General features: G+C 52.6%; 2 protein-coding genes across 3 annotated transcripts in view; one reads left to right on the top strand and one right to left on the bottom strand.

Moving 5' to 3' along the window:
- The window catches only part of ubn2a (ubinuclein 2a), a 16,720-nt gene extending 9,864 nt beyond the window's left edge, over positions 1–6,856 (top strand). Inside the window, exons 14-17 of one of the 2 annotated variants that reach the window (XM_064324133.1) lie at positions 225–1,571; positions 2,674–2,872; positions 4,232–4,300; positions 4,833–6,856. In XM_064324133.1, coding sequence (XP_064180203.1) covers positions 225–1,571; positions 2,674–2,872; positions 4,232–4,300; positions 4,833–4,879 — 1,662 coding nt within the window. In that variant the 3' untranslated portion in view covers positions 4,880–6,856. The remainder of the gene's footprint in view (positions 1–224; positions 1,572–2,673; positions 2,873–4,231; positions 4,301–4,832) is intronic. The other variant, XM_064324134.1, reaches the window with a different exon arrangement.
- A 562-nt stretch (positions 6,857–7,418) lies between these two features.
- The window catches only part of LOC135248615 (myosin-10-like), an 82,568-nt gene continuing 75,350 nt past the window's right edge, over positions 7,419–14,636 (bottom strand). Inside the window, exons 34-42 of the mRNA XM_064323439.1 lie at positions 14,186–14,398; positions 13,886–14,047; positions 13,557–13,685; positions 13,337–13,425; positions 13,064–13,187; positions 11,669–11,877; positions 10,653–10,761; positions 10,118–10,290; positions 7,419–9,391 (exon numbers count right to left, since the gene is read on the bottom strand). Of these exons, the coding sequence (XP_064179509.1) occupies positions 9,247–9,391; positions 10,118–10,290; positions 10,653–10,761; positions 11,669–11,877; positions 13,064–13,187; positions 13,337–13,425; positions 13,557–13,685; positions 13,886–14,047; positions 14,186–14,398 (1,353 nt within the window). The 3' untranslated portion in view covers positions 7,419–9,246. The remainder of the gene's footprint in view (positions 9,392–10,117; positions 10,291–10,652; positions 10,762–11,668; positions 11,878–13,063; positions 13,188–13,336; positions 13,426–13,556; positions 13,686–13,885; positions 14,048–14,185; positions 14,399–14,636) is intronic.

Consider the following 14,636-nt stretch of genomic DNA (forward strand, 5'->3'; position numbering starts at 1 on the left):
ACGGACGGAGTGTAGCACAGTGGGTAAGGAACTGGGCTTGTAACCGAAAGGTCGCAGGTTTGATTCCCTAAGCCACTGCCGTTGCTACCTGAGCAAAGTTCTTAAGGGTATGCTCAGTTATCACCAGTGTACATGTAGAATTGCTATGTAACAGTTTGTAAGTGCCCACAGTACGTTGTTAATCCGTATGTAATGTTTGCCTTTCCCTTCTCCCTGTGCTACAGGAGGGTGCCTGGGTCCAGATGTCCACCCCCACCTCCTCCGCGGCGGCCACGCCCTCCCCGGCCCCCGCCCCCGCCGTGCGCCGGCCCCTCCCCTCCTCCCCCTCGGAGACCATCTGCCTGTCGGACTCCCTGGACGACGACCTGATGGCGCCCTCGCTGGACTCCATCTCGCACGCCCTGGCGCTGCTGGGCAGCGCGGCCAAGGACCTGGTGCAGAGCGACGGCCCGCCTTCCCCCCCGGGCCCCCACGCCCACCGGCCCGGCGGCTCCGCCCCCGCCTCGCTGGCCACGCCCCACTACGCCTCCCTGCTCTCGCACCCCCTCCTGGGGAAGAAGGAGGCCCCCGCCATGTCCTCGGGTGGGGTGGGCGTCGCGACTACCTCTCCGTCCCCCTCTTCCTCCTCCTCCTCGTCCTCGGCTCGGAGCGAGGGGCTGGGGGGGGCGAAGGCGGCGGGGTCGCTGGTGCAGGCTCACAGACTCGCTCTCAGCTCCGCGCACAGGCCCGGCGTCTCTGCCATCAACAGACTCAGCCTGCCCAACTCGCCCTCTCCCCCAAAGCCACGGCCCCCCCCCACCGCCTCCCCGCTGCTGCCCCCCCAGCAGAAGTCCTTCTGCTCCCCGGGGGTGAAGGCAGGGGGGGCCGCCCCTCCCTCTGGACTGGTGAAGGGCGGCGGTAAGGCGGGGGCTGCTAACTGCAGTAACAGTGGCGTGTTGAGCATGTCTGCTCAGTCCCGAATGAACTCGCACACTCCTCAGCTCAACCCCAAAAGCCCTCAGACCCCCCGCCTGCCCCACAGTCCCTCCCCAGGCCCCTCCGCGTCCCACCTCCAGTCCAAACCCCACCAGCATCACCAGTCGAACTTCATCACACCAATGCAGGCCACCCTCACCAAGTCCTCACACAGCAACAACCCGCCCATAATCAAGCTCACGCCCCGCCCCCCGGCCCCGACCCCGCCTCCTTCGTCATCCCCGTCCCCGTCCCCCTCCGCCTCCCCCTCCCTCCCCCCTCACTCGCGGCCTCAGCCCATTCAGAACGCGCACCAGTACTCTCCCAAAAACCCCGGCTTCCGCCCGCCCTTCTCCGTCCCGGGTGGGGCGGCCAAGGCGGGGCAGGGCAGCTACAGCCCCGCGGGGGGGCAGAAGAGCTCCCCCCACAGCAGCACCAGCGCCAGCCCCACGAGCACCGCCTCCGTTTCCAGCCGCCCCGTCTCAAGCCCCTCCCCTTCCTCCAGCTCAGCCGGGCACGGGCAGCGGCAGAGGCCGGCGGGCGGGGCCAGCCAGGGGGCTAAGACAGTGGCCAGCCGAGCGCCCGTTGCTTCTGTCCACTCCTCCCCTCTGTCTCAGGTGAGCTGGTTGGGGGGGGTGGGGGAATTTGGGGTAGAGACCTCTCCTGCTAACCTGACACCACTGCCTGTAACCAGCTCAGCTTCATTTAACCTTCAGTCTAAAAACTAATGTAGGACGGAGTGGAGCACAGTGGGTAAGGAACTGGACTTGTAACCAAAAGGTCGCAGGTTTGATTCCCGGGTAAGGACACTGCCGTTGTACCCTTGAGCAAGGTACTTAACCGAAATTGCTTCAGTATATATCCAGCTGTATAAATGGATACAATGCAAAATCCTATGTAAAAAAGTTGTGGATAAGAGCGTCTGCTAAATGCCTGTAATGTAATGTAATGTTTACCCTGGAGTTGAGTAGCTGTGCATTCTGAAACACTCAGAGCAGGCTTAGCTGTGAATGGAGCGCCGTTTTTGATGAGTCAATCTGTCAGTCAGTGCGTGGCACGCCTCCCCTTTAATGTCTGCTCGATGAAAAGGCTGCGGTCACATGACTCCCTGCAGCGCGCTCCAGAGCGCCGTGCTTCCTCCCCCTGGGTCGTTTAGACCGCGTGTTTTTCCCAGAAATGCTGACGTATAAATTCACTTCGCTCCGCGTCGCGTGGCTCCCGTGTCACCAGCTGCAGGAACGCGGAGGCGGGCTGCCCCTCTCCTGCCTGTCTGCTGCAGGCTGCCCCTCTCCCGCCTGCAGGCTAAAGGCTAGCGCACTGCTAAAGGCTAGCATGTGACTGACTCACAGGCCCAAAGCGTCGGCTCTCGCAGCAGCTTAGCTAAGAGTTTGGTACAAGGGCTTATACCTTGGTGAATTTTAAATGCTTAAAAATATTTCTGTGTGGGGCAATGCATTATGGGATTTGGGTGGGGTGTTTGTATTTGTCTGTTGACAGAGTATTATTGCTCTCTATATTTAACCTTTTTTTTTGAATATATTCACAGATACCTAGATTTTATCAGCCTTGTTCAAAAATGAACAAACTGAACCCAGTTCATGAGGTTCAAACAGATGTTAGAATGGCTCCTTTAGTTTTTTAGCAGGGAGGGAGCTCGCCCGCCTCGTGGCTGTAGAAGCTGCCCTGGGGTGTAACCCTGTCTCCCCCTCCCCCCTCCAGGTGTCCTCACCAGGCAGTAACCTCCTGGGCCCCGCGCCCCCCTCCCTGCCGCTCGGCTTTGGGATGCTGGGGGGGCTGGTTCCCGTCTCGCTGCCCTTCCAGTTCCCCTCCCTGCTCAACTTCTCCCCGTCCGGAGTGCCGGGGGGCAGCGGCTTGGGGGCGGCCGCCAGCAACAACTCAGGATACAGCCTGGCACATGGTGAGTGTGAGTGTGAGTGCACAGCGCCCCCTAGGGGTGCGGCTCCGCACTGCGGCTCACAGATACCACCCTTATCACGTACAGGCCTTCACTACAGCAGCTCTGCGGATGGAAGTGTTATATTCATAGAGTTCTCTACATGGGTGAAGGTGTAGGTGCCTGTATTTAAACTAGCTAAAGTGGCTCTGCACCAGATGCACACTAGACAGTTTACCCAGGAGTATTCAGCACAGCCACAGGAAGGGATCACTCACACAGTACTGCTGCTGGGCAGGGTTTGGCCTGTTTTTTGGTTTTGTTCGTATGCCTGAAAGTCGCTTTACGGTATAATTCGGCCAGCGTTGTCTGGACCGAATGGCTAATTTTATCCTCGCCACACAGCTCCCTTCATTTTCAGGCCTCTGTGTCAAAGCTGGAGGTCGGAGGGCCTTCTGTTGAGGTCATCCTGCTCATCTCTCATCTCCAAAAATAAATCCCGCAAAGGCATCCTGTGACCCCGCCCCTTAACTTTCCCGACATCACTTCCTGTTCTGAGTTTTTTCGCACAGCTTGTGTTCCTTACAGCCTTCCAGAGGGCTCTAACAGCATCAGCGCTGCACTGTTTCCTCTGTGGTTTAGGGGTGCCTGTTCTTTTAAAAGGAGCAGCAGAATGGGACAGATCAGTGTTGCGCTGTTTCCTCTGTGGTTCAGGGGTACCTGTTCTTTTAAAAGGAGCAGCAGAATGGGACAGACCAGTGAGTTAGAGGTTCAGAACACGAGGGTTTGATCCCAGAACTAATTCTGGCCTTCTTGGGTTAATCTGGCTTCAGGGGGCTCTTGTTATTGTCCTGGCCTTATCCACCGCGAGCTGAAAGACGAAACTGATCCCAGATCAGCACTGAGATGCTGTCTGAATCTGGACTCTGAAGATGGGAGGGGTGATAGGGAAAAGTGTTGCCTGTTCGGCCTCTGCGTTTAACTGTATCTGTGTGTGTGTGTGTGTGTGTGTGTGTGTGTGCGTGCGCGTGCGTCTGTGTGTGTGTATCCATCAGCAGTTATTGTGCAGTGTGTGGCTTGTGTACCATGCTGTTGCTGTTCATTGCTGTCTATAGTGTGCTCTCTCTCTCTCTCTCTCTCTCTCTCTCTCTCTGCCTATGCTGTGCAAACAGGTCTCCCTCGAACTTTCTCACGCTCACGTTTTTTGATCAGTTCATCTGTGCAATCTTCCCCCTTTTTTCCCCTCTGTCATTCCCCCCCCCCCGGTTGTGTTCGGCTGAGGCCTGCGACGTGCGTGTGGACGCCTGTGGGTCTCTCTCTCTCTCTCTCTCACCCTGTGCTCCCTGTTCTCTGTGGGCGGCCCCTCCCTCTGTCTCTCCTCAGATCTGTTAAAGAGTCTGCAGTCAGGGTCTCAGGCTGCGCTGCCTCCTCACTTGCAGCTTGCCTTCTCAGGTAAACTCTGCCCCGCCCAAACCCCCCAAACCCCCCCACCCACCCCTCCACCCCCCAAACCCCCTCCCTCCACCCCCAAAACCCCACACCCCCTCCCTCCACCCCCCCAAAACCCCACACCCACTCCCTCCACCCCCCAAAACCCACACCCACTCCTCCACCCCCCAAACCCCCCACCCACTCCCTCCACCCCGCCAAACCCCCCACCCCCTCCCCCCAAAACCCCCCACCCAGTCCCTCCACCCCCCCAAACCCCCACCCCCTCACCGGACCCCCAGCTGTCCGTCGATCTGTGTGCTGTCCGTCAGGTGACTCTCTTCACCCCCCACACCCCCTCCCCTCCGGTCCTGTCTTGTTGCCCGTCTTGCTTGCTTGACTGTGGGTAGAGGCTGCATGGCCGTGTCCCCTCTCCTGGTAGCCTAGCAGCATGTCTGCCTCTCACCGTCCCCAGTTAGCGTGTTCTAGTGCCCCCCCCCACCCCCCCCACCTCCCCCCCCCCCAGTGTTCACTAAACCCTCTGCCTCCCGCACAGACGCAACCCAAAGCCAGGGAGGAGACGTGAAGAGGAAGTCTCACTGACCAACAGGAAGCCGGAGGGAAGACGGGGCACCCGCGGCCCCGGCCCCCCCAGGAAGAGAGCGCTGGTCTGGAAGCGTCAGAGCGACCGCTGGCTTTTGGTCGGCTGAACTGCGGAAACGTCGGGATTTTCTCCTCCCGGGCTGTCCCATGACTGCTCTGGTGAATTAATTATTCTTGCTATAATTATTAATTATATCGTAATTTGGCTGAAAGGGTGAATGATGAACTTTTGTTTTTTTTTTTTGTTTTTTTTGTTTTTTTCGTCAACATGTTTACATGACAGACCTTTATCACTGTGGAAAAGAGAGAGGGAAGGCAGGAGAGTATACGCTACGTAATTTAAGTTATATTTAAGTAATCTTACTTATGTATTCTGGATTATTTTTCTGAAGCTGTTTTAACTATGAGTCCTGAATCCTGGTTTTTAGGAGACTCCCCTCTCTCCCTCTGAGATGGTACGGTCCTACCCCCCCCCCACGGGAGTCGTACTATTCAAGCCCCACTCCCACCCCTCCCACTGCAGACTGTTAACACAAGTAGCTATTTTTATTGAAAAGTGACTTGTAATTAATTTACACACAGGGATAACGCTTTCCACTTATGATTTAAGTGCGAGCGTACATGAACTTGAGTGTGTGCGTGTGCGTGCGTGCGTGAGTGAGTGTGTATATACTGTATTCTCTTACCAGGTCAGTCTGTATATAGATAGCATACCCCCCCCCCCTCTCTGTCCTGCTCCCTGTCCCCCTCTGGTGCTGCTTTCACACTGGACTTACTTTGGAGAAACTTGAAGTTGAGTGAATATCCCATATATGGAGCAACAGAGAAAGGGTGAGAGGGAAGGAGAGAGAGAGAGAAGGAGGGAAGACGATTGTAGCCTACTTGAACTTTATTTTGAATTTTGTTGCTGTTCCAATAAAACTCAAGAACACACAGACTCATAACAAAAAAAAAAGCCTTAGTTTGTAAGTTAAAAGAACTATGCAGGATGGTAAAATGCTTATAGCAGAACTACAAATTGTTGCTTGGGGATTTCTGTTGCCATTATCCACCTGTCTGGATGTTTGTAGGAGTAAGATCATACGTGTGTGTCGCTCTCTTCCTACATTTATAATAAAAAGGAAAAAACAGCTCACCACCTCATTCCCCCCTTTACTCATCTCGTGTACCTTTTCCTCTTCCTCCTCATGTCATTTCAGACACACTGCTATCCCATTCCGTGTTCCTGTTCCTTCTCCCAGTCATTTCAGAAACACTGCTATCACATTCTGTGTTCCTGTTCCTTCTCCCAGTCATTTCAGACACTGCGATCCCATTCTTCTGTTCCTGTTCCTTCTCCCAGTCATTTCAGAAACACTGCTATCCCATTCCGTGTTCCTGTTCCTTCTTCCAGTCATTTCAGACACTGCGATCCCATTCTTCTGTTCTTGTTCCTTCTCTCATGTCATTTCAGAAACACTGCTATCCCATTCTGTGTTCCTGTTCCTTCTTCCAGTCATTTCAGACACACTGCGATCCCATTCTTCTGTTCCTGTTCCTTCTCTCATGTCATTTCAGACACACTGCTATCCCATTCTTCTGTTCCTGTTCCTTCTCTCATGTCATTTCAGACACACTGCGATCCCATTCTTCTGTTCCTGTTCCTTCTCTCATGTCATTTCAGACACACTGCTATCCCATTCCCACTCCATCCCAGCCTTCGACTGACTGACAGAATTGTGGAACCAAAGATAATGTCTGTAGGTTAGAATGGCTGCCAAGTCGGTCACTTTTTTTTCTTTCTTTTTTTTTTGTTTTAAAAGCATATACTTAAAAATGTATCTGTGTGTTTGTGTATGTCTGCGTGTGGAAGTCTTTGTAAACCAACTTTGGTAATGTTTTGGGTTCACATTTGGGGGGGTATATTGTCTCGGTTAATTTTGTCTTTCGTAGATTATTTTTGTGTGATGAATAAAAAAAAAAGGCTGTTGGTTTTCAGTTGGGACTCTCTTTGTACACGCGTCTACATTACTTTTAACGTCTGTTTTTTAATCCTGTAAATTCGGATTTAAACCGATTCTACGAGAGGTACTGCTTTTTCGAGATCGTAAAAGACACGGGGCATTTTACCAGTCAACTCTAAGCATATGGTCGTATTTTGTGTGGTTTACTCAGTGGAAAAATGGGGCTTTACTTCTCCCCTCAGCTCTCTGTAGGCGTGCACACTGCAGAATTCTCCCAAGGAGAAACACTGGCAGTTTTGCACTGGGCTCAGTACATCCAGCTTCTTGCTCATTGGTATTTATACTGGGGGGTGATGGGAAACGTCAGTCAGCCAAGTCTTGCAGCTAAGTCAAGTCACACTTGTTCTAACATTTCCTGCTTAATTGAAAACGAAGCATTTCCGTTTGAATGCAATCTTTCCCATTTCGATCCTGAAAATGAGAGCATTGGGCTGCAGCTTCTGGTGGAGGGCTCAACTTGTGCTCAAATCTCAGCACAAAACGCATGGAATTAGAAGCAAATCGAGTTAAAAAAAAAAATTAAAAATCACAAATAATTTCTATAATGAATATGTTTTATTTTCTTTTACAAAAATCATTGTCTAGAAATACAGGTATACAAGAAATAATAGGAGATATTTGTAGTTGAATGCCTGGTTGTCAACAGCCAGTCCGATAATATAACTACCTCATGAATGTTAAAGCTTTTAACCAAATGAAATCACAAAACGTCCTGTCCGAGAGAACAGAAGGCTCAACATTTCATACAGTTAATAACACTGATTCATATCCACATACTATCTGATCACTAAAACTGAAGAGGTACATCAGGTATGATAATGAAGCACAGCAAAATACAAGAAAAAAAATTTGTTTCGTGTTTATCTTGTTAGGTTTGCACATACCAGTAATACATATATGTATATGTCCAATAAGTACATATATGTAAACATTTTTTTTTTACCCCGCTAATGCTTTATGTAGTGTCTAAGGCACTTCTCAAAGAAACGTGTAACTAACAGAATATAATGAGAGTTTTGTTCTGTAGTTGAGCTTTAATGCACAAATAAAATGTGTAGGAACAGTAGTGATAGATATGCAGATTCTGGCATGTCTATGCCCACACTGTGACATGTAGTGGCCTCTTAGTGGACTTGGGAATGACAAGTCCCCTCAAGGAAAAAAAAAAAGAAAAAAGAAAAGGAAGCAAAAAGCAGACCAGGGAAAAGTCTCTGTCTGAGAAAGGGGGAGGGGCTACATTAGCATACAGGGGAGTGGTTAATAGACTAATGTGACCAGATCAAGGTCCTTTACCCATCACAGACCGCGTCAGACACAGCAAGGTGACCCCCCCCCCCTTACTTTTAGACAGCGGGGGTGAGATCGGTTAAAAATCCTTTCTGTCAGAGATGCATTTCAAACACTGTCACAGAGCACAAAGGGGGGGGTGGGGGGGGGGGCTCGTACCTCCAGATCTCTCTTTTTTTTGGGTGTACGGGGGGGGGGGCACGCTTAGTGCTTCCGATGTCTGCTGCGTTTCGTACGCATCTTTCCACACAGGACTGTCCGTGTGACTTTTTAAGCGCTTGCAACACAACCCCAGCCCCCACCCCCACTCCAAAGCATGCTGATCTGTCCCTTCTTGGACAGAATACATAAGTGTTAGTCGAAAAAAAGAAAGAAAAGAAAGGACACCTCTGTAAGAATCCTACGGTTTACTTTTCAGTCATTTATTCCTGTGCTGAGAAACGCTTTAGCAAAAATTGTCTTTTTTTCACAGTTTGAATTTTCCAGTCCATTTCAGAAGAGGTCCAAACACACAACTCTTCCTGTTGCAAACCTTCCTGCTCTGTTGCTAATGAAAGATAAATGGTCTGCACGTCAGACACGTGCGGTAGCCACGGGCCGGCTGTACCTGTGTGTCACCCGCCTGGAGTGGGACTGTCGTTCACTGAGAGCACAGGGTGTATCAGGCATACTTATCTAGGAGATGGCTTTACACTGTGTATGTGTTAAGGGGGGGGGAGGTGTGGGGGTGGGGGAGTCGATCGCTCCTTTTATTCTGTGTTTTGTGTGCGTGCGCACACACACACACGTGTGTATATATACATGCACGCACATGCGCGCGGTCTGTGTGTGAAATGCACTTGTACCTGTGTGTTCTGTTCTGAAGCAGAAGCAGAGTGCGCTGTCAGGAGGCTGGAGCTGCGTTAGGAGGCGGTGCAGGTGCAGGTGAGTGTTCGCTCAGCCCTGGGTAAGGCAGGGATGTGCTGTGCTGGCTGGTGGGTCGGGGAGCTGAGGTGCTTGTCGCATGCGGGGGGGGGGGGTGGGAGGGGGAGGGGAAGGGGGTGTTTGGGGGGGGGGGGGGGGGTCCCGGGGGCCGCTCTACTCGGCCGGCGACGCCTGCGTCTCGTTGACGTCGCTGGCCTTGCTGTCGGCGTCGTCGTCCGACAGCTCGACCGAGGCGCCCTCCACCTGCAGCTGCCGGCGGCCCGAGCGGCTGGAGGAGAAGCTGATTGGCCCGCCGCGCCTGTGGGGGGGAGGGGGGGGTCAGAGATTAAACTCCTGGGACAGGACCTAGGTAACAGCAAGCCTTTACCACTCATGCAGGCGATTAGGAGTAGTCTCCACCCACTTTAAATACACTGGAGCAGAGCTCAGATTGGTAGTGCTGTTGAGCACGAAATGTACATGAGATTTAAGTGTGTATGTACTGTATGTATGTATGCCTGTGTCTTGCAGTACTGTTAAAGTAAGTATGAGTGTGTTTGTGTGTGTATGTACGTGTGTGTGTGTGTGTGTATATGCTATGTGTCTGTGCGTGTGTGTGTGTGTGCCTGTGAGTGTGTGTGCCTGTGTGTCTGTGTGTGTGTATGTGTGTGTGTGTGTGTGTATGTGTGATGTGATGTGTGTGTGTGTGTGTGATGTGATGTGTGTGTGTGTGTGTGTGTGTGTGTATATGTGATGTGTGTGTGTGGTCTCGTGTTGTGTGTGTGTTGTGTGGTGTACCTGTGTGTGTGTGTTGTGTGGTGTGTGTGTGTGTGTGTGTGTGTGTGTGTATATGTGATGTGTGTGTGTGTGTGCTGGTGCTCATTCTGGGTCGGCGGCGGTACCTGAGGCGGTTCTTCAGCGTGTGTGTGTGTATATGTGATGTGTGTGTGTGTGCGCGTGTATGTGTGTGTGAGTCGGCGGCGGTACCTGAGGCGGTTCTTCAGCGTGTGAGTGTGTGTATGTGTGTGTGAGTCGGCGGCGGTACCTGAGGCGGTTCTTCAGCGTGTGCACCTCCCGGCTCAGGCCCTCGCTGGCCTCGGTGGCGTCCTCCAGCTCGCGCTGCAGCTTCCTGCGGTTGGCGTTGGCGCGGGTGGCCTCCTCCTCCGCCTCCTCCAGCTGCCTCTTCAGCTGCTTCATCCTGGAGTTGGCCTTCTCCATCTGATTCAGAGATTCAGAGAGTCAGAGATTCAGAGTCAGAGATTCAGAGAGTCAGAGATTCAGAGCATCAGAGGATTCAGAGAGTCAGAGATTCAGAGTCAGAGATTCAGACCGTCAGAGTCAGAGCATCAGAGATTCAGAGAGTCAGAGAGTCAGAGAGTCAGAGATTCCGATCGTGGGAGAGTCAGACATTCAGAGTCAGAGATTCAGAGAGTCAGAGATTCAGAGCGTCAGAGAGTCAGAGCATCAGAGGATTCAGAGAATCAGAGATTCAGAGCGTCAGAGCCAGCGCCCAGCCCCTCCCGGTCCGCCATTTCCTTTCAGAAGGTCACAGCCACGGCCACGCACGTGGTCTTCCTCACCTGCTCCTTGTACTGGTCGGCATGGCGACGCTCATCCTCCACCTGCATGAACACCTCCTTCAGCTTCTTCTCCGTGCGGCGCACGATCTTGTTGGCAGCGGCTCTCTCCCTGGGAGTCAAAGGGGGGGGGGGAACGAGCTGATTCAGCAGGACGGCATGTGGAGGAACAGCCGCTCCTTCCGCCCAACAGCTACACCAGCAGCCAGACCCATGGCCCTCGCCTCCTTCAGGACACCATTTTACACAGAACTTGATACCATGGATTTTTCTGTTTTATGCTTCAGTGTAAATTTAGAACATAAAATGTCTTTCTTCATACAATACGATACATTCTTTAAAAAAATTACATAACCTGGTTAAGCTGTGCTCTATTCTGTGAATGACAACTCATGCAGTAGCTCAGTCTTTCGTTCTTAGACAAACTTACTATCCATAGTGTGGCAATTCTTTTCTTGTATAGAGAATGTATTTATATACAGTTCATTAATACTCTCTATAGCAGTGCACTCTGGAGCACTTGGAACACAGACAACAGTGTGATAGAACATCAGCTTCAGCTAAAATTTCCATAAATATGAACAAAAATATTCCTATCACGAAAAACCAGCTGTGCATGCGCTGAAGGCTCACATGAAAACAGAAAAAAATCAGTCAGGGAGTTGAGTGCCCATTCAGTAGAGAATAGGGGACACATTAGATAACTGGAACATCACCAGATGTCAGAACTCCTTTTCTTTTCAAAATGCACACCCAGTACACTGAGGTAAGGAACACCACTACAATTTCAGATTGTACCCTTTTACCCAGTTACCCTTTGGTACTTCAGTGCTGGAGGTATTATCAAAGAATATTATTTCGCCGCTCTTCGACTGAAAGCTAAAAGGATCTGGTGACTGCAGGAGAGCTGTTCATACTGGTGCCCGGAGGAGCACGGTGGAGGTGGAGGTGGAGGTGGAGGCGTCCCTCCACTCACAGAGTACGTGTTTCGGGTGGCTCTGCACCGTATCCAGACTCACTTGGCCTCCTGCTCCAGCTGCTCCTCCAGCTGGAGGATCTTGGCCTCCAGGGCGGCGATGGTGACCTTGAACTTGGACTTGACGGAGCCCTCCAGCTCCTGCAGCTTCAGCTTCAGCTCCTTGTTCTGGCGCTCCAGCTGCTGCCGGGCGTTCTCGCTCTTCTGGGCCGCGCTGCGCTCCCCCACCAGCTCCGTGTTCAGGGTGTCCACCTGGGGGGGGGGGGTGGGGAGGGAGGAAGGGAGGAGGGTCACTGCAGCAGCGCTGTTCCTGCAGAACCAGGCCGCTCAGACCTGCACACCTCACTGAGATGTGAGCAGTCTCTCTGTACTCACTGGAGTATACATTTCTAATCTGAGCTCACGTGCAGCTGATTAATATTAGATGGTAAAGATTAGATGGTAGGGTCATACGCGAAACCAGAGGCTGTACCTGCATGCTGGTGTGTGTTTAAAGAGGCTGTACCTGCATGCTGGTGTGTGTTTAAAGCAGCTGTACCTGCATGCTGGTGTGTGTGTTTAAAGAGGCTGTACCTGCATGCTGGTGTGTGTTTAAAGCAGCTGTACCTGCATGCTGGTGTGTGTTTAAAGAGGCTGTACCTGCATGCTGGTGTGTGTTTAAAGAGGCTGTACCTGCATGCTGGTGTGTGTTTAAAGCAGCTGTACCTGCATGCTGGTGTGTGTTTAAAGAGGCTGTACCTGCATGCTGGTGTGTGTGTTTAAAGAGGCTGTACCTGCATGCTGGTGTGTGTTTAAAGAGGCTGTACCTGCATGCTGGTGTGTGTTTAAAGAGGCTGTACCTGCATGCTGGTGTGAGTTTAAAGAGGCTGTACCTGCATGCTGTGTGTGTTTAAAGAGGCTGTACCTGCATGCTGGTGTGTGTTTAAAGAGGCTGTACCTGCATGCTGGTGTGTGTTTAAAAGCTGTACCTGCATGCTGGTGTGTGTTTAAAGAGGCTGTACCTGCATGCTGGTGTGTGTGTTTAAAGAGGCTGTACCTGCATGCTGGTGTGTGTTTAAAGAGGGTGTACCTGCATGCTGGTGTGTGAGTTTAAAGAGGCTGTACCTGCATGCTGGTGTGTGTTTAAAGAGGCTGTACCTGCATACTGGTGTGTGTTTAAAGAGGCTGTACCTGCATGCTGGTGTGTGTTTAACGAGGCTGTACCTGCATGCTGGTGTGTGTTTAAAGCAGCTGTACCTGCATGCTGGTGTGTGTTTAAAGAGGCTGTACCTGCATGCTGGTGTGTGTTTAAAGAGGCTGTACCTGCATGCTGGTGTGTGTTTAAAGAGGCTGTACCTGCATGCTGGTGTGTGTTTAAAGCAGCTGTACCTGCATGCTGGTGTGTGAGTTTAAAGCAGCTGTACCTGCATGCTGGTGTGTGAGTTTAAAGCAGCTGTACCTGCATGGTGGTCTTGCGGAAGCGGTCGTTGAGCAGCTCCATGTTGCTCTGCTCCTCCTCCAGCTCCTCCTCCAGCTGGGCGATCCGCGCCTCCAGCCTCCGCTTCTCATCCAGAAGCGCGGACCTGAGACGGACAGACAGACGGACAGACAGACAGATTTAAACCTATATATAAGGCTCTATAGGATGGGATATAAGGATCTATTCACTGCTTTCCAGCCTGCAGTGGACTGGCAGACAGTGCACTGCTGAGGCCAGCAGGGGGCGACTCACTTCCCAGAGGCGCTGTTGGAGATTTCGTCGGCCAGCTCATCCCGCTCCTGCTCAGCATGGCGCCGGCCCCTCTCTGAGGCCGCCAGGTCCTGGGGAGAGGACACGCGCGCGCACACACACACGCGCACACACACGTTAGAGCTGCTGAAAGCACAGGGGCTCACAGTATCAGAGGTTCAGAGCCATATTCACTGCCTCCTGGAAGAGCAGCGACACACACCTCCTGCAGCTGCAGAATCTCGGCCTCCAGGCTCTTCAGCTTCTTCTCGTTCTCCTTGGACTGGGTGAAGATCTCGTCGCGAGAGGCGCGGGCTTCCTCCAGCTCCCTCTGATAGTCCTTCATCTGGGCCTGAGAGAGAGAGAGAGAGAGAGAGAGAGAGAGAGAGAGAGAGAGAGAGAGAGAGAGAGAGAGAGAGAGACAGACAGAGAGAGAGAGAGAGAGAGAGAGACCACAGTGAAACTCCACTCTGAGAGGGACGCATTCTGACTGAGCATATACAGGCAGGTTGTTGCCGAGCGACCTGATCACCGCGGCGACGGTGTCAGTACCTGGAGTTTGCGCAGCTGCTTGATGGCCTCGTCGCGGGCCTTGTTGGACGCCTCGATCTGGGCCTCCAGGTCCTTGAGGTCCATCTCCATCTTCTTCTTGGCGGCCACGGCCAGCGCCCTCTGCTTGCGCTCGTCCTCAAGCTCCGCCTCCATCTCCCTCACCTGCGGGACGAGGGGGGGGGGGGGGGAAGAGGGCCCCATTAACGCGGGGGAGGAGGAGGCGTGCGGGGGGGGGGCAGAGCCCCTTATACAGCACACGCGCTCAGATCCAGCGGGGGGGTCGGAGGGACTCCGCTCTACCTGCTTGACCAGCTGTCTCTTCTTCTCCTCTCCCATCTCGTCGCGGGCCAGCAGGTCCCTGTCGAACTGCGCCTTCATGGCCTGCATGTTGACCTCCAGCCGCAGCTTGGCGTCCTCCGTGGCCTGCAGCTCGTCCTCCAGCTCCTCCAGCTGCGTGCGCATCTCCTCCACCTGCTGCTCCAGGGTGCGCTTCGACTTCTCCAGCTCGTGCACCTGCGCAGGTAACACAGGCACCTTGCTGAAGGTGCTCACCACTTCCCACTGAAGCCTCTCTCTCGCTTCTGCTCCCAGTCTAGATAAGGCTGAGCTCAACCCACCCATCTGACAGGTCCATCAATGAACTGCCACATTACAAACTCTTGCACATCAAAAAAAAAAAACATACAAAGTTTAAGGAAGCAGGAAGCTCCCAGCACCCAAAATCCTACATCTAACATCTACATTACTCAAC

Source organism: Anguilla rostrata, chromosome 2 (assembly GCF_018555375.3).
Source record: "Anguilla rostrata isolate EN2019 chromosome 2, ASM1855537v3, whole genome shotgun sequence".
Taxonomy (NCBI): domain Eukaryota; kingdom Metazoa; phylum Chordata; class Actinopteri; order Anguilliformes; family Anguillidae; genus Anguilla; species Anguilla rostrata.